The sequence below is a fragment of the Silurus meridionalis genome, chromosome 3 (genome assembly GCF_014805685.1).
Source record: "Silurus meridionalis isolate SWU-2019-XX chromosome 3, ASM1480568v1, whole genome shotgun sequence".
Classification (NCBI taxonomy): domain Eukaryota; kingdom Metazoa; phylum Chordata; class Actinopteri; order Siluriformes; family Siluridae; genus Silurus; species Silurus meridionalis.
The window spans coordinates 10,953,166-10,972,915 of record NC_060886.1 but is presented as its reverse complement, the minus strand read 5'-3'; the positions used below and the strand labels follow the sequence as shown (position 1 = coordinate 10,972,915).

The window sequence follows — 19,750 nt, the reverse complement described above, 5'->3', positions numbered from 1 at the left end:
TCTCTCTCACTGAGCTGACACGTTTACAAATTAGCACTTCTCAGTGGACTGAGAGCTGCTTTAGGGTTGCGATTTTCTCAAGCAGTCTGACGTGTGAAAGTATTCCAGAGGGCAAAGCATTTGTAATAATGAATAATAGCATTTGTTGGTTAATGTCATTGAACATGAATAGACATCAATGAGTGCCTATGTGCATTGTTTTTACAAAGGTGGTCCATTCCTCAATATTTTGTCAATTAGTAAGAAACATTTTGCATGTGTATCAGTTGTGATTTTTATCTTCAAAGACTAAATTAAGATAAACATAAATTAAAAAACTTTAGCCGTGTCTTTTATTGGATTGATTTTCTTTTCTCTTTTTTCCCTTTCATTGTTTTGACCAAGCTGAGCTTGTCTCTGGTGCATTTGTGGCTGTGATGTATAGATTAATTAATTAAGCACATTGATTTCTGTGCCAGCAAAGCTGAGTGTAGATTTTTAATTAGCCCATTCCTGAATGTGTTAAAATTCCCCAATCTTGTGTTGAACTGAATGCCTTGGAGGAAAAAATGCATCATGTTAAAATTACCAATAACTTATTTTCCTCTGCTTTGAGGTTTAGACCCTATCCAAAGGTTTTATTGTGCAAAGAATTATATCTAGCACGAGAAATCATTTATTTTCTATAAATTTAGTGGATTGCTAATAAAGATTGTAATATCTGCTGTGTGTGTTTGTGTTTTGCATTTTGCAAGACTGAAATAGAATGGAATAAAGCTTTTTCATCAGTTTGTATTTGACAATGACATTAGGTTTACTTCTCGCATTGCTCAATCTTCGGAAATATGTGGAAGATTAAACAAATACAATAATTATGCAATATACAATCTTGTTCTAGAACATATGACTGTGTGGCAAACAACAAACATTATAGTAAGAAGTATAAAAATGCAAAATTACATTGTGTATACATACAAACTGACACTGTGGTGCCAATATATTTTTTTATTTACCCAATGTATGCACCCTATTAGTCAGTCAGTGTAAAACAGTGTAACAGCCATCCTAAATGAATATATGTCTTTGTTAGTTCCACATGTTAAACGTCATTCCTGCACAGCTTGCGATCCGGAAAGCTAGAGGAAGATCTCTTACTTGCTTGGCATTTAATTGTATGGAATGTGGTATGTCTCTAAAACCCCCAGGACTCTCAGCTGCCTTTCTGCCCTGCCATCCCTGAAATTTCTCCCAACAGGCCAGTCATCTCATGTAGCCTTTATAAATATTTCACCATGCCACGATCAAGGCTTAATTCTGTGCATGATCTGGGTTGACTGGGATAATGTTGTCACAATACCCACATCTTATATTCAGTGCATGCTTCATGAAGCCGTGTGGACATTGCTGGTTTGGGTGTTAGTGTGTTGAACTTAATCATTTATTTGGTTTGGATGGAGTGTGTTTGGCTCTACAGCTTGAGGAATGTGCAGGGAACTGAAGGTGTGTCAGTGGGTGTTCCTTATACATATGCTGTGCACTTGTTTCAATAGGCTTGCTTTGTAGCTGAAAAGAAAAGCAATTCAAAAGAGACCTGTTTGGCACTTTTGATATAAGATAAAAAAAAAAAAGACCTCTCCTACCAACAGTGTGTTTAGGTGTTTGACGTGGTATTGGGTGGAACGTAACGACTGAACTGCCTATGCGATAAAAGTTGATTTGGACTCACTTGGCCCAGAGTAAGAGTGTGTGTATGTATGTATGTATGTGTGTATGTGTGTGTATGTATATGTATATATAGATATAGAGATATATATATATATATATATATATATATATATATATATATATATATATATATATCTCACCCTTTTAACATATAAATATAAATCTATTTATTACACATTTTGCACTAAGCTGCATGTAAACCCCTGATCGTAACCCAATTTCAGGATTGACCCTGTAGTGTTATCTTTATGCTATCAGTGCCTCTAATAAGAGAGCTTGCTCCTTATTAATGCTTTCCCTTAGCCACCCCTACCACCTACTATAAAACTACAATGGGCATTTAGTTACCACCGCTATTCCAAACTCCCAACATCTGAATGCAATGGATTTTATTAAATTTTTGTACTTTGAATAGTTAACTTAAATACTAATTGAGCTCCATTGTATCTGAACTCTGAGGCAGACATGCATGACTTCACTGAAGGTTAGAGTGAACAAGATCATTTATTGCACCCAGAAAAACGCTTAGTGTGTTTTAACTACCACAAAGAGCATAGGCATCTGTGTTTGTGGAATGACCCATCGCAGTGCCCTCACATCATCCATCACCTCTTTTGACAGACGAGCCATAATGGCAGGGTGTTATCTTGATTGGACCTGTTAGCATTGCTAATTAGAGAGGGTGTTGGACTGTGGCATCGTCCATTCAGTATGACCAGCTGCAGTGGCTTTCACCTGGAACTTTTGAAAGACTCTGTGTCCAGTCTGCTGCCCTGTCTGTTCGTCCAAAGGACATGGATGAGTGTGAGGACAAGGATGGGTGCACAGCTCTTCCCTTTCTTTCTATGTAGACTAGGCCAGACACACCTGCTTGTGTTGCTTGTGTCTTCATGGAGGGGCCACCCATTGGCAGGCTAAGCCATTGTGTCTTTCCTTTTGGGAAGAGCTGAAGTGGAAAGGCTAAGGTTGGTATGGGAGGCAGGGATCGTAGCCTGCTTTTTCTTCCCGAGTCCCGCCACAGAGCTCGCCCTCTTTCTAACTGTCGCTTGTCCCCTCGCTAATTACTGTGTTATTTACTGCACCAGGGATCCCTCTTCTGCACTAGGCTCTGTGTACTAATGAGGAGCTTTTTATAGTCAAATCAAAGCCATTGCATTCACTGATTCATGCATATCTGTAGTGAAGTCAGGAAGGGCTTCAATCTAGTGGGTGGAAGTTCAGTGGTTCAGTGGGTTCCTTAGTGTGTACTCATTGCGTTTGTGTTTGTATTCCCCAAAGTGAATAGAAAGGCCATCCTCAACTTTATACTTCACTGTTCCAGCTCAGTGAAGTATCACTGTCTGAATTCCCAATGGCTCTCGCTCACTACAGTGTGTGTGCACCATATTAAACAAACTCAGTCTGAAGATATTTGAACCTCTAGCCTCAGGGCACCTCTTTAGTCTGACAAATACAGTTTCTTTACCACCTTTTGCCAAATAGTCTATGCTAGTGTCCCCTCTTACCTTCCAGATGACCCCTGCATTGTTAGGCCTAAGAGACACTGACTTGACCATACTGTCACTGAGCAGGTCATGCTCTATGTGAGGCATTCACAAAGCGACCTGAGTCACCCTAGGTGGCATCTCCCTCTCGCCCCTACCCCGTGACCCTCTCTTGGGGATGGTCTCTGTGATAACGGACCCCCTCTGGACGGCTATGGCCAGGTGGCTGCTGACAAGCACTGACAAAAACAAGAAGCATGCTACTGGGCACAGCCATCTAACATAGATCCATGATTTGCTGCTGATTCAGCACTGCTGCTCAGCTAGTCCTGACCCTGGAACTGGCCATTGATTTGGACAAGATTGCTGCATAACTAATTGGTTGTGAGAGCAATTTTCAATTCGTTGCCATATCAACAAGTTTGCATTGCCAAGATTGTTGAAGTATTTTACATAAATGTTTATGGTGTAAGCATCAAGCGACAGTATGCTAATTGCTGTTAAAAGCGTATGGAAAAGAAGTCTATGGCAAATGAAGCCCGTGGTTTAATAGCTTATAGTTCAGTAATGTAATTTATCAGAATACGTTTTTTAAATTTTTGTATATGCATATGCACATGTACAACATTTGTGCATATATGTTGTACATGTACCATTGACAGTTGAGAAGGGCTCATGCTTGAGAGGGAATAAGGGATGTTGCTTAGAGAGAGAACGTAAGGGAGAGAGCACAGTTCAGTAGAGCAGAAGTCATTTTCCTTCACCCTGCTCTCACTTTCATTTTCCTTCATTTTTGCTCTCACCCATTCTCGATTTCTCTTCCTCACTTATAGCAGAACCCATGCTGAGTCTCATGGGTTCCCCACACAAATTTATGTTGATGTCAGCAATGAAAACAGCATCACATCTACAAATATTTGCCAAGCAGCAGTCTTCCTATTCTTTCTTTCTCTAGTTGCCTTACTTCAATCTTCTGCTCTCTTTCATGTCTTTTTACCCATTACTTCCCTTATTCATTTCACTGGATGTTTGTTTATTGTTTTGGGAACTTTTAGAAATTCTGGTCACGAATGCAGTGGTCTTCATACATAATGCTGAAGATGCTAAATAAACACTATTATAGCGAGATTATCAACCAGCATTTATATTGAATAATGTTTGAAATCTGAGGTTGTTGGTCGATGGGACTAAATGAACAATTCTTATAAGACTAAACTAAAAATAATTTAACAAGTCAATAAAATGTACCGGACTAAACATTTAAAGGGTTATTATTATTTAAATTCTTTTTAATGAGGGGAAAAAAACCCCCAACGTTTTGAAAACTTTTTTAAATACCCGCATTGTGATTTCCAAAAAAAAATAAAAAAAATCTTTTTGAAAATGCTTTTGATTATTTTATAAAGAACAACTAGTGGAAAAGTAAATTTTTTTTAATTTCAGGTTTTGAGTGTCTGGTAGTGGGATTATTATTATTATTATTATTATTATTATTATTATTATTATTATTATTATAATAAACATAAATGTGTGTGTGTGTGTGTGTGTGTGTGTGTGTGTGTGTGTGTGTTATATATATGGCATATATATATTTATAAATAATATACACATGTGTATATACTATTATTATATTTTGGCATGCATGTCCTATTTATTTGTGAATCTGCCACGAAAAATACAGTTAAATTATTTAGTTTTTGTCAGTTTTATGGTGTATAAAGTTACAGGACACTTCCATTGGTCACCTCCAGGACTAAGATTCATTGCTTAAGAACAAAGAAGTAGATAAAATTGTCAAGTTGTTTCCATGATATTCATTTTAAATATTGCAGTTTCAAGTGATTTGAGGTATTAATAAATTAATAATGATAAATTCCAATTTTATTTAGCATTGGTAAATACATTTGTGCAAATATTTTTTTAACACCATCCTCCCCAACTAAGGAAGCCAAAATCTCAAAACAGAAAAAACATTTCTTAGTCTACTTTAATAGGTTTGCCACACTGAATTTAATTTGTCATGTCAATGTGTAATTTGTCAAGCAACTCTGTTTAATTTTATAGTGGTAACCCAAATAAAAATCTGATGGTCAAAAACAGTTGATTTTTATAATACATTTTAATCACTCTTATTGAGACTGCACCAAAATTACTCTGTACGCCAATAAATGTTGTGGGCCATGCTGACTAAACATTAATAAGGCTAATTTTCTGGATCATTTTTGTGGTTTGATGGACTTTTTTTTTTTTTTTTTTTTTTATTAAATGCCTATTCAATGAGTTTCCCTTAAAATTTGTCAAGTTTCTATGCTGGTTTGGAATGCTAAACTGGAAAACAAAGTACAGCTACTGAAGGCTTCACTTATTCTACCTTTACTTGCCTTTGAAACCTACACATTTACAAGGAAATTGAAATTCTATCCATCATAACTATTTCTCATTTGTGTTTAATTTAATTTTTGTATATTCTACTGATTTAATTTATTTACTATATGGTCATTTCTTAGCAGTAGTCATGTCATTGCTTATTATTATATTATGAATATAATAATGTTCAAGATAAAATGTACAAAATCAATATGGACAGGAGGCAGGCAACGGATTGAATGACCTCCAAACAGATTTTTCAGACATGAAAATGTTATCACCCATGCATTAGTTCAGAGGTGTAGCTGGTGGTCTTTCATTGGGCCTAACTCCCCCCAAAGCACCATCGCCTGAAGACCAGTGATAACAGCATACCTGTTCGAACACTGAGCAGGACCACTTTCTCAGCTGCACATTAGAGGAAAGGTGACTGTGAGTTTAAAGCATTAAAACTAAAACCTTTGCAACATGCTTTTTCCTGTCCTGCTGCAGATGACCTTTTCTCAAGCCCAGATTTATGAATGAGTGGCATTTTGTGGTGATCTGAATCCTTATTTCTGAAAAAAGAGCACAGTGGGTGTTTGGCCACAAGGTGCAGCTTTGCATGCACATAAGTATTTGTGTGTGTGTATGTAATGATATATATATATCGACATGCAGCAAATATGAGTAGCATTTACGCCCTTATGTAACTTATAGCAGCTACAAAACATGGAGAATTTGAAATAATATTTTGTAGGCTGGCTGCAGTCATTGTGGGGGTACTTTAATTGTAGAACTCCCCCCTTCAGAGGCAGGCTGGTGTAGGGTTTGGAACAGGGCCATGCCTGTAGGCTGGACACGGCAAGCCCCTTCCCCAGCCTCCTTCCTTAATCAGCCTCCCTCCACTGCCCTGTATGCTCAGCCCCACTGCTCCCACTACTGGGGAAAACTGTTTGAGGTTGAGGAAGTGTTTCATCTACGTGATTCTGCTAAGAATGACTGTGCCCTGGTAGCAATGTTTGAAGAAAAAAGACGTGGCGTCATTTAGTTGCACCTGTTGAGTGGAAGCTAATTAAAATGTTTGTATGTGTAAATGTACATTATATTATTAATATAATATACTATAATATACACACATGCATCATACACATGCCGACCTGGCATAACTTTATGACCACCTGCCTAATGTTGTGTTTCCCCTTTTTGCTGCCAAAGCAGTTCTAACTCATTGAGCATTAACAGCATTAACTTCTTCAGCAATTTGAGCTACAGTAGTAGTACCTGTTGCATTGAACCACACAAGCCATATATATATATATATGTATATATGTGAGTATGTATGTGTGTGTGTGTGTGTGTGTGTATGTATATATATATATATATATATATATATATATATATATATACACTTCACTTTTTACTATTTTGAATTGTTCAAATTAATCTACAATCAGTACCCCATAATAACTAAGTGTAAACAGAATTCTAGAAATGCCTGTAAATGTATCGTACCATGCAACAATCCTGTCTCTGAGCTCTGCACGCAGTTGCTTTAACCTCATGGCTTGGTTTTTGCTCTGATATGCATTGTCAGCTGTGAGGCCTTCAACAGAGAGGTCAATCAATGAACCTTTCCACAGGTCGACTCCAATCAAGGTTTAGAAACATCTCAGCAATGATCAAGAAAACTCTAAGGCATCTGTGCTAATGCAAAGATTTGAATAGTGTGATATATTTTGATTTTTTTTTTTATTTATACATTTTTTAAAATTCTGTTTTCATGTCATTATGGTGTACATAATGTGCAGACGAATGAGTAAAAAAAATCTGAGTGATTGTACTACCAGGCTGCAAAATCACAAAATACAGAAAAGTAAAGGGGTCTGAATGTTCTGTATATACAAATGCTGATGTGTTTATCTGGGAGGAAAATTGTATTTATCCCATAAAATGAAAACAAAACTTCAATAATGTACAGATCCTTCACACACAACAGTACTGTAACTGCTGCAATCATGTTGTAGTCCCTATATTTGGATAGATGGATTTTTTTTCCCTTTAGTGCCAGCAATTTAAGCGTTCTTTTATACTACCTCTGTGTGTGTGTGTGTGTGTGTGTGTGTGTGTGTGTGTGTGTGTGTGTGTGTGTGTGTGTGTGTGTGTGTGTGTGTGTGTGTGTGTGTGTGTGTGTGTGTGTGTGTGTGTTCTACCTCAATTAGTTTCCCTGCATGCCCTGCCCTGCTGCTCTGACTAGTGGGTAACTGTGCAAGGATGAGAATTAATGTACCTGGATAAAAAAAGAGACATACCTTTCTTTAGCTGTAGCTATTGATTAGCTGCATATTGAATAGCGTTGAATATGGTATGAGGGCACACTTTTCCATATTGCGTGATTGTTCAAAGATACAGCTGTTCAGTGTGGTTTAGTCTTCTTGGCAGCAGCTCAGTGCCAGTTGTCAGGAGCCCTGGACTCTGCCCACAGGCCCTGGGAGGGGTAGGTGTAAATTGTTATACTCACTGGCCAGATGCTGAGAGTGAGGCAGAGAGATGGAGTGAGCCAAATAGAGCTACAAAGAGCAGTAAAGGTAAAAAGAGCTTCAGAATGGTGACAAATTAAAGGAAAAACTGTGTTTTTTTTCTTGTGCAGGATAATTTGCCATGGTTTGGCTTTAGTTTTAAGAGAATGTATATTTATCCCTCCAATGTTGAACCAGTTTTAGTGTTTCTTATGGTCAATCCATTTTAAGCACCACATTGTTCCCTTTTTTACACTTTGAGAGCCACCACTATGGTCAAAGCTAGAAAAAAGTGGCTCAGCAGGGAAACTGGGTGACACAGATCTGACAACATACAGGAATCCCCAGCTTTTTTCTCCGCCTCTTCTCTCTGTACATCACACAAACAAACTGGCCATGAGTTATGTCCACCCACTCTCTTTCGCAGCCAGTTCAAAAGATGACACATCCACATGTATGCACATACATGCATAGCATCAGTTTGCTTTACTAGCTTACTGAGTATAACTGTAAATCTTTATCATTTCTTTTTTTTTTTTTTACCTACACAAGCATACTGTTTCTGTATAACATTTCTAATGCATATTCAGTACACTGCACATGGTATGTAAAGATGTGCCTGTGTGTGTGTGTGTGTGTGTGTGTGTGTGTGTGTGTGTGCGTACATGTGTGTAAAGTGAAATGCCTTCAGGGTATTGAGAGGCAGAGCTTTAAGGTATGATATGTTAATAAAATGTGTCAAGATGTCTGGATCCCATTCTCTCTTTATAAACAAACTTGCGGCATGAACCAAGCTAATTAGCAGGCCCATCTGCTCACTTGAGCAAAGTTAGTGATATTTATCAGAGAAACTGTAAAAAGACAAGCTCAGTTTGGCCCAGCAGATGACGAGTGTTATATAGCACAATTCAATTTCCTCCGTCTGCTCGCCCCTTCTAGACTGTCAACCAATTCGATTTCAGATGATCTCCTTTCTCTGTGATACGGGTGTTCTGCCGTTTTCCCATTTGTGCCTTTCGTGTTTCATAAGCCTAATGAGGAAATGTGTATACACACAAATACACACATGCAGCTTTAATTGTGTTCGTAAATTGTCAAGCTTTTGCTAATCACTCCTGTATCTTTTAAGGTGGTGGGTGTTTGGCTGAGCATGTGCATGTTTTGTTCCCTTATTTTTTTTTTGGAAAGAAGAGTACAGGGGCATATGAAGACTGAGCCATGGTATTCCCTGAACAGCATCATGCAAAGCTGTTAGCAGCAATTTGCTGATAGTACACTGATTGCGGCGGGCCAGGCCCCAGCTATTGTGCATGCTAAGCAGTGTGCCGGTGAGCTCGGGGCTGAGGGGGGAGTCGAGCTGAAGGCTCCATCTGCTCTTTCTGCTCCCCTGCACTGATGGAAGACTACGCTAATCTGGTTACTTGTCAGGACAGGTTAGTGAAAGCAGGCAAATGGCGGAGGCTGGGGCTAAACTGGTTGGTTGCTGCAGACAGCGTGGTTCCCGCCCCCCGCGCTTTGGAGTGATACAGTTGGCACAGGCTTTCTGTAATCAGCTGCACGACAGACTGAGTCTCACGCCGAGGAGCATGAGCAGTGAACACCCACACCCAAACTCAACCTTCCTCTTTTCACACAGAAGCTGGGAAAATGGAGGTCATCACACTGACACACATGGAAATGCATTGTGCTATGGAAATGCAGACTATGCAATTATTCACACCGTTATTATTATACTCGCAAATGAACATTTGTATGTTTTCTGCCTCAATCCTAATCTATAAACGTCATTTATTATTTGATACACATCTTTTGAATATCGCTTTGAAAAATCTATTTCATTACTGTTATTTGATATTTACAAAGTTAGCTTGCAATGCAATACCCAGAAAACTTTTAGGTTGAAAGAGTGATTTTAGAATTTACTTTGTTCTTATGCTTTACATTGGGCACACAGTATGTGTGGGAAATGATTGTAAATTCCCAGGTTGAACAAGCTTTCTACATATTTTTTTTTTTTTTTATCTGCAGAAAATACTATGAGGGAGTTAAGAAGCCAGCTGATTGGAACATAATTAGAAACACAGAGCGCCAAAAGTTTTAATAAGCAGGCATGTGTGCAGGTCTATTGAGAGGGAGTGAAGCTGTCAAACCAGCAGGGACAGCTGTCTCTCTGGCCAGGCCTCAATCAGGAGAAAATATAAACAAAGACATGGTCCAGCTTGATATGACCACCTTTTTAAAAATGTATTTAAATTAATTACAAAAGAAATGAAATAAGTTCTGTATAAGTTAGAAAATTTTATTAAACAGAATCTCTCACATTCTGTTTGAATGGCTATCGAAATAATATTAATAATAATAATATATATATATTTTTTTCTTTCTTACGATTCTCCACAACCATTATTGCTGTCATCACACAATTAAAGTTTTGAGGTAAAACTGAAGGCACACCCAGCCCCTTCCTCATGTGCCACTGTTGGGCTTCTCGTCTACAGTGGGTGTGGCTGACAGAGGAGCACTCAGGGAATCCGCCCCATCAATCAGCCACTCGGCACCTCCCTCTTCCATCGTTCTGCCTGTGTCTAAGCCCCCGCAACATTTTTATTCAATTAAACAGCCCTCCTAAATCCCAGACTACATCCTGTAGGCCTTAGATGTTGTTTGTCTCTGTAAGCAATTTAGGACCATAATGATTTTGTGACTTGTTATGCTAATTAGCATGGCATTCCCAGTCTGTGAGCTGTGGCTGTAGATTTATTGGCTGGTGGCTGGGAGGGAGAGGGAACAGAAAAGAAGGTGCAGTAATTAATCCTGTTAACCAAGGATAATTGGGCAAAAAATAGCCTCTGCCAATGGCTTTAAATGGAAGGAGTAGCAGTTAACCTTGTTTCCTGTGTTTTATTTAAGAGTTATTGTTTCCTCTTTTTTCCCACTTCCTCTATGGATCCCTGCATATCCTCAAGCCTGCTACATGTGACAGGAGAGCAGGAGCATTAAACTGCTCCAGCAGTAAGGTACACAGACTCCTGTTTATGCCAGCATGTACAGTATAAACAGTAGTACATGTGGGAATTCAGCACAACCTTTGTAATGCCTTATTTAGACGCCTGATCAGTCTTCTGTCTGTGAATTGTTTCCGGTTGTAAACCCCATTTCAATTTCACGCTAATTCTAATAACTTATCCTCCTTATCTACACTGAAAATGAGTAATTTCCCAATAAGTTTATTCCACATGTCTTACTCATGCGCTAGACGTATTTCATTTTCTTTGCTTGTATTTTACCCTAGTAAGAATGTGCCTGAGGTTGTGATTCACAAACAATGCTTCATACAAGGAAAAAGAGGCCCAGTTTTGCAATGACATGACCTAAAGTGGACAGTCTCTTTCACTCTTGCTCTCTTATCTTGTCCTTTAAATGTTTGAAGGAGAGGAGGGAGTCAATGGGGGACTAGCCATCCCATTACGGCTCAAACGGCTCTAAGTAAACATGTAATTAATAGCAGAAGTTCAGCAGGGACTCATTGTGGAGCTTAGGATCAGCTGCAATAACATCCACGGCTAACTCGTTCCACACGCCATTCCTGTACTTCGCAACGTGCCTTCTACCTTCCTGTTCCCCTTCGCAGAAAAAGGTTTCTGCTTTAACTAGCATGTCATTATTGATCTTAGGAACTCTCTTTAAAACTTGTTTTTGTTCTGATAAAGAAAAAAAATGGGATGCTATAAATTCTGAATAAATATTGTGTAAATGGGGTGTGCTAATTGTTCAGAAAAGTGATCTTCTCTTTGACATATCCTTGAACTATGTTGCAATGTGCTTTGCGACATCTATTAGTATTATTTTCAATGATATTTTATAGCGTGTGTTCATGCTGGGAAAATGATGTACTGTCACACTTATGGTCACATTAGTGCTTTAGTTAGTGAAATTATGAATGTTCTTTCGGTTTCTTGGTGCATTTTGTCACATAAGGTCACATTAATTGTTTCAGAGGACAACAATAAGACGACTAAGCGTTGTTAATTAAAAAAAGAAGGGACTAATTTGCTAATGTTCATATGAGCTCAACTTAATTAAAAAAGCAAACTCAGATCTTCCAGAGTCTTAAAGAAAAGTGTGTGTGTTTTCTCAGTGTGAACTTGTCTTGCCCCAGAGTGCTGCAGGAGGTAAGTGTAACATCTTTAGCGTCTCTCTTGTCAGGAAAGGGCGCATGCAAAGGAGGAGACAAACTAAATCTGAAAGGAGGCGAGTACGATCACTTGACATACCATTTTGGAGCAAAATAACCTACAGAAAATTAAAGCATTTAAATAATTATTTCCTTGATTTGTGTTTTTTTTTTCTTTCTTTCTTTTTTTTTTTTACACTCTTTCCTCCCCCTGCCCCCTGTTTGTTTATTTATTTATTTATTTATTTATTTATTTTCTTCTCATGGAGGTTTTTCACCATATGGGTTTAGATCAAATAATGTCAAACATTTTGCCCTTGCAAGTTTTTGCAATTTGCAGTTTTTAAATGTGAGACCTGTTGAAGGCACAAGTGATAATGGGCATGCTCTACCCCCCACAGCCTTCGTCCCACCATCTCTTTCTTCAATTAATGCTACAGCAGGAGTTTTGTGTAATAACACTTGCACTTGTGGGTTGTCCATGTGAGGTGGCAGGGAAGTGGTGCTGATGGGCAGAAAGGCCTAAAAGAAAGAGGAGGAAATCAGAAAAACCTATATATATAAAATAGCGAACTGATGTTGCAGAAGACCACAGTTGTGCACCTGCAGTAATGTTGTGTGGTAGCCATTATGCAGAAAAAGCACGTAATGTCATTTGGAATGAGGCAGGAGTATACTAAGCTTTGTCTGTCCTTATTGCTGAGAGCTATCAGACTGGTGCCAGCAGGACAGAAGACGCCTTGACAGCTCTAATTACGCATCACCATGGTGATCATTTTTGGCCTGTCATGGAGGCTGGACACGACCCATCCTCTCCACTGTTTACTCTGATTGGACTGTCACTTACCAGGTAAAACACATGTATATGCACGCACACACACAAAGAGTAAATGTAATGTAAGTATTGTAAATATAGTAAGTTAAGTGTAGTACATAAAGAGAAGCACAACCTCCCAGATAAGTGTGTCTGAGGGTAATATAGCTTTTAGCATAAAATAAAAACACATGCTATGACATCAATTTCCCCACCCCCTATTTTTTCATAAGTAATATTTTAATCCCCAAACATTTACATTTGAAAGAGAAACCCTGCTCATTTCAGGAATATATGCAGACATATATAGAGAAAAAAAGTTTACCAGGTGAAGTTGCAGCTGTAAAATCCTTTTTTGGTTTAGAAGAGTTTACAGATGTGGCATTTAGAAATAGGGCAGACTGAATGGCCATAGTCTTTAAATGTAAGATGTATTCCCTTTGACAGCACTATCAGCAGACTCTCAAACAGCATTGTGGTTATAACAAGAAAATAATAGCAAAAATGAATGTCAGATTGTCAGTGAATTGTTTAAAATGATTAGGGATTTGACTTATGTTTACGAAATTAAGCTTTTCATGATGTGATATAAGTCATTATATTGGCACTTGTCATAAAGTGTGTGTGTGTGTGTGTGTGTGTGTGTGTGTGTGTGTGTGTGTGTGTGTGTGTGTGTGTGTGTGTATAGTAGCATCTGTCTTAAGCCATATGCTAACTAAGGCAAACAAAAATTTGCATATGACAAACTGTTTAGATGGATAGATGGATGGATAGATAGATAATATCCACATGTACACCAGGTGCTGACTTCTGCAGGACCACTTATCCTACCGCTTTTTTAAAGATCATGGCATTAAAGATCTCAGCACCATTCTTCCCACCATTTCCTTTCATGTTTCATTTGAAATGGTCAGGAAGTTAAATGCTAAGTGTACAAGCCTATATGAAGAACGTGGCTTATTGGCTGAGGACACACTATTAATACATAAAGGAAAGGCTTGGAACCATGCATATTCTTCCCTGCCCCACCAGGAAGCAGCTTTTTGTTCTTTTTATTGGGAAGGATGAAAGCGAACAGCATCACTGGTGTTTGTTACCATTTTACTGCGCGCCCATCTATGTTTAGGGTCAGAGAGAAGGAACAAAGTAAGCTACACTGTTGACAATGGGGTTCAGATCAGATTTAATTATAATACCTTATTTATATACTTCCTCCCCAAAACTGTAAAAAGCATTACCTTGGACATTGGATTTCTTTCTTTTTTGCATAACCCATGTTTTTAACACAATATTATATGTTAAGAGATTTTCATTAATTTGTCCTACAACAACCCTAATGAGAATATCTACTATATGCAACAATTTGTTCTTTAATTTACATCCATTATCTCTGGCATCTTGATAAGGCCCTAATTGGCTTGCTGCTATTATCTACATTTGATGATTAAGCCTTAGCAGTTTACTTCTGTGTGTTCAGTGGCAGTAAGAAGGCAACTAGCTTTTGGTGCTTGGGACTGCTAATGAGACACTGTGCCATGGCCTGCGATCCTCAAAATTGTCTTTCTTTAATACTGTATCAAAGGCTCTATCAAAGGGCTAATTTCCCTTGGCAGCCTATAATGATGCCTCAGTGTTTAGCTGCGCTGCCATGCTCTTTCCAGCAAGCCCTTTGTTGGTCCTGTATAATGCTGTGCTCATAGCTTATACACTCCCTGTGCCTTATTCTACTTTAAATTGGTTCCTGCAAGCATATACTGGTTTATTGTTCATTTGGTTAGAATTTTCATTATGCATAATTATGAGCTGCTCTACAGTAATTGCAGTGTGACCATTAAACTATAAATGCTAATAAAGTCACTTTGCCCGATTGACAATCCAAGAGAGCAGTTAATGTTAATGTAACGACAAATGTTGAAAAAAAAAAAAGGTCATTTACATTCTCTACCATGACACATTATTCAAAACATATTTCTAGAATACAAGTAATTTCTCAAATCTGAGAGAACTGCACTGTTTAGGTGAGACTGTCCGCAATAAAGCATTATATGACTGTTCTTAGCTGGAAGAAGTGATTTGATCTTCTGCTATGACAAGTCTTGTCATTGACTTAAGACATTAATGTTGTGCTATAAACAGCCAAAAAAGTGTTGATGTTCGAAAAAAAACTTCCAGGAGTTCAACAGATTTTGAAATAGTCAAGTCAAGTCAAGTCAAGTTTATTTGTATAGCGCTTTTCACAACAGACATTGTCTCAAAGTAGCTTTACACAAATCAACAGTGAAGGTGAATGGTGTGCATTTGTCTCTGATGAGCAGCCGTGGCGACTGTGGCAAGGAAAAATTCCCTTGGATGTTATGAGGAAGAAACCTTGAGAGGAACCAGACTCAAAAGAGGAACCCATCCTCATTTGGGTGACATCAAGAGTTTGATCATAAATCTTTCAACAATACAGAACAGTGGAGAGTGAGAACTAACATGATTACTGGAGTATAAGATTATAAGTGATGTTCTTTCTGCAGCCTTATACAGTCTATATGGTTAGTAATATTAAAAAAAACTCAACTCAACAACCTTGCTACAGTCACAGTCGGCTTTACAAGAATTTCTCCCTTGACTTATGTTTGATGTAAACATTAACTGACTCTCTTTTGGCTTGTAGCTGCATGACTGTATTCACTGTGCTGCAGCAACATGATCGGCTGATGGAACACGCGTATGAATGTGCAGATGTTCCTATTAAAGTGGCCAGCAAGTGTATTGTATTATAAATGTCAGGAATGTTATATTAGGCATAATATAATCACACTTGATGTCACCCAAATGAGGATGGGTTCCTCTTTTAAGTCTGGTTCCTCTCAAGGTTTCTTCATGTCATCTAAGGGAGTTCCTCCATGGCTGTTCATCAGGGATAAACGCACACCATTCACCTTAACTAAATTCTGTAAAGCTGCTTTAAGACAATGTCTGTTGTGAAAAGCGCTATAAAAATAAACCTGACTTGACTTAACATTAGGCACACTTTTGTGATTTTGGCTCTTCATATATATTGATGTCATCCAAAGTCCTATAATCATTTCCAGTCACCATTTTTTTATTTGTGTTCATTTGCTTGTAATGCATTTACAGTGACAGTCCAGTAGTCTGGCCATGATGACCTGACACATCAGGGTATATTTCATGTCAGATAAAAGGATTCATTTTTTAAAATAAAAATAAGTTAGCAGCGCTGATATCCTGATGTGTATCCACAGCTGTCCTTATACTTGGACTCCTGAGTGACAGCGAAGAGCTAAGCTTAGCTATGTCAAACCTCAGGATGGATTGCAGCAGCAGGTGGCCATTGCTGATGGAACAGCTCACCCTTACACCTTTAGCAGGTGTGATACATGGATAAAATTAATGATACTTGCAGAGATCTTCACCAAAGAAATAAGAAATATTCTAACTAATCCACTGGAGAAAGACAAGATACAAAACATATACCACAAAGAACTAATGTAAATAATCCTTTTTCTTGCTCTTTTTTCTTAATTAAATGGCAATGCATTAATGTAAGTGTAGGTGACAAGCTATACCTGAGACAGTTTCGAAAGCCATTTGCCATGACAGCTTTATTTTGTTAAGTTTTATATTTTGTTTTATAACATGGCTGTCGATGTATAATGGGTATAATTAATAATAGCCCGCAACATTGCTAACAATGTAATAAGGGAATTTTAAACTTTTTTGGATTAGCACCTAGCCAATGTTCTGAAGGGTTAATCTTCTCCCATTAGTGGTCACCACAGTGGATCATCCGTCTCCATACCCCCCTGTCCTCTACAGCTGCCTCTTTTAAACCAACTACTAACCAACTAACCAATCTCCTCTCTGGCCTTCCTCTTTTCTTCGTTCTTGGTGGCTTCATCCTCAGCATTCTCCTACGGTATACCCCATGATATACCCTGCACATGTCCAAACCACCTCCCTCACCTTGTCCCCAAAATGTCCTACATGCGCTGTCCCTCTAATAAACTCATTTCTAATCTTGTCCATCCTCGTCCCTCCCAATGAAAACCTCAACATCTTCAGCTCTGCTACCTCCAGCTCCACCTCCTGTCTTTTACTCAATGCCACTGTCTCTAAACTGTACATCATCACAGGTCTCACCACAGTCCTATAAACTTTCCCTTTCACTCTCACAGATACCCTTAAAGAAGGGTTATTCTAAACTGGGTTTAATAAAAATAAATGCATACATACATAAATACTTAAAAATTTGTGAACGACTTAAACGTTTAAAGATAAGAAAAGGGCTTAATAGCCCTGAGCTCCACTAAGAGGAACAGCTTCATCTGGACATGAGCACTTCTTGTTTGAAGAAGTCACCTGATCACATTGTATGAATTTGCTTAAACGGTCTGAAAAGTTTCGCACTGTTTCTTTTCAGATAACATCTTGTAACCGACCCAAAAGCCACACACCACATATGGTTACTAAAAATTCAAGGTCCTCTAAAGCTTTTTTTTTTTTTTTTTTTTCTTTCTTTGAAGGAAATGTCCTTGTCCCTTTTTTCCATTGTTTTATTTTTATCTACAATGTTTCTTTCTACTATGTAACACTATATATTTTTGTTCTTTTAATTAATGAGCTGACAGTTTATAAAGTGAACTCCACCTCTTCACACAAATAGTACATTCCAACAAGCCGTACGTTACATGACTGGTAAGGGGGTCTTCATTTGGGCAGATCAGCATTTCTAGATTCAATTGAGTGTTATCATTGGAAAGAGCGGTGGACTTTGCATGACCCTTAACATATTATGATGGGTCCAGTATCTCAGAACCCTCAGCATTTACTGGGAAATGTAGGAAAAGCAAAAACAATCAGTAATTCTTTTGATATAAGCAGCTTGAGCATCAGTCAAAAAAGAATTGCAGGAATCATGTTTCTTACCAAAGGCCATTTTTACACATTGTCTTAATCATAAAGGAACATCTCTAATGGGCAAACGAGTATAAAAATATGAAGCAATTCTGTCTGGTGTCCATGCCAGTGGTGGCAGAATGACTGTTAATTAAAAAGGCACATATTAAGGTTTTATTATACTCACTGAAGTTGTTATAAAGTGTATTACTATATGTCTACATTTTATCCATACATGGCTGAGCACTTCCAGCATGTTAATATACCATGTCAAATGGCATGCATTGTTAATAAATAGGTTTCAGGAACATGGAGTTACCATGGATTCAGCGATCTGCATATTCCGAGCATTTCCACTACATCAGTGATGACCATGAGGTAAGAGTTGATAGCATCCTGGCCATTCAATTAGCAATTTTCAAAGATCTCTACAATTTCTGCATTGTGCAAAATTACTGTACAATGCTACAGAATTTATGAACGCTATTTGAAACAAATGAAAGCATTGTGAAGCAAATCTACTGGATAAGTGTGTCTAATAATGATAACATCTGATATTTTATTTGCTTCGCGACAGTATGTATTTTTTTTTATTATTATTATACAATGCCTTGATTTGCTCATGACTATAACTGAAAAACAAGAATTGACTCCTTACCACTTTTGGCTCAATACATGCAATAAATGTAATTTGAAATAATCTTTTGATTATTCTATTACTGTACTTCCATTCTGTATTATTTTGTAAATGTTTCAAATGGTGCAGGTTTGATGGATCCTTAAAGTTACATATAATTACATATTAGATTACCTCACCTAAAATATTTATATATTTTCTGTATTTTATATATAAAAAAATAATTCACCCAAAACATGAGATATTTGAACATGTTCTAATGAGACAGGTGTAAAAGTGCTTCTAGGAACAATTCCTCATGTATATGCTATAGAAATGAGATTAAGCTGTTTTATGTACAATCCATTTATTTACTGTTGAGTCTATTTCCTGAGCCACAGCACTCCTGTGTGTCACTGAGTCACTAGATCATTGTCCACCCCTTTGTTTGTATGGTGCGGTCGATGGGTGTGTATGGGGAAGCTATCTATTTTGGATATTTCACGCCTATAGCATCCCTTTTTCACAGATAATAATGAGTCTTATGTGTGTATCTGCTGATGTGTGGAGATTGGTGATGAGGTGTGTGTATATGGTATGTGTGTATGTTCTCTTTAGAAATGTATGGTAGGTTAATGATGGGAGATGGAAAAAAAGATGGGTTTTCTGTTGTGTGTGTGTGTGTGTGTGTGTGTGTGTGTGTGTGTGTGTGTGTGTGTGTGTGTGTGTGTGCGCACGTGTGTGTGTGAATGAATAATCAATGCTGCATGGGCACAGGTCCGTGCGTCTATGATGTGCATGGTTTTTACAATAATTTCACAGTCCTTAGCTGGATCCAGAGCCAGGTGCACGTGAAGTGTGTTTGTGTGAGTGTTTGGCTATGTGTGTGAGTGAATCAATGTGTATGATTTTATAAAAATGGGTGTTACATATACGTTGTCTTGCAGATCTTGAATGTGTTCATTACAACACATTTTGTAATAGAGTCCTCATTTATGCAGCTGATACTTATTCCATTCAGTGTCTTCTATTTCTGGAAGGCTGATTTCATATTCAAGCACTGTTTGCTCAACATCATTCTCTCAGAAGGAGAGGATAAATGGAAGGAGGGAGAATAGAGAACTATGTGAGAGTGGTCTAAATGGATAGCAGGGGCCCTCAGCAGGCCTTCACTCTTAGATCTGCTTT

At 38.0% G+C, this 19,750-nt stretch overlaps 1 protein-coding gene across 14 annotated transcripts in view; it reads left to right on the top strand.

Annotated features, from left to right (window-relative positions):
- Positions 1 to 19,750, top strand: part of LOC124380928 — a 46,050-nt gene that overhangs the window by 1,470 nt on the left and 24,830 nt on the right. The window contains exons 2-3 of one of the 14 annotated variants that reach the window (XR_006924754.1): positions 5,848 to 5,981; positions 9,242 to 9,956. The exons of 10 other annotated variants lie outside the window; for them this stretch is intronic. Coding sequence is in view for 2 of the 4 variants with exons in the window: in XM_046842269.1 (XP_046698225.1) it covers positions 18,314 to 18,324 (11 nt within the window). In the remaining 2 variants the exon portion in view is untranslated. Of the gene's footprint in view, positions 1 to 5,847; positions 5,982 to 9,241; positions 9,957 to 10,999; positions 11,071 to 18,308; positions 18,325 to 19,656; positions 19,689 to 19,750 lie in introns of those variants that run through there. 3 more of the 14 variants (XM_046842312.1, XM_046842269.1, XM_046842286.1) reach the window with 3 other exon arrangements.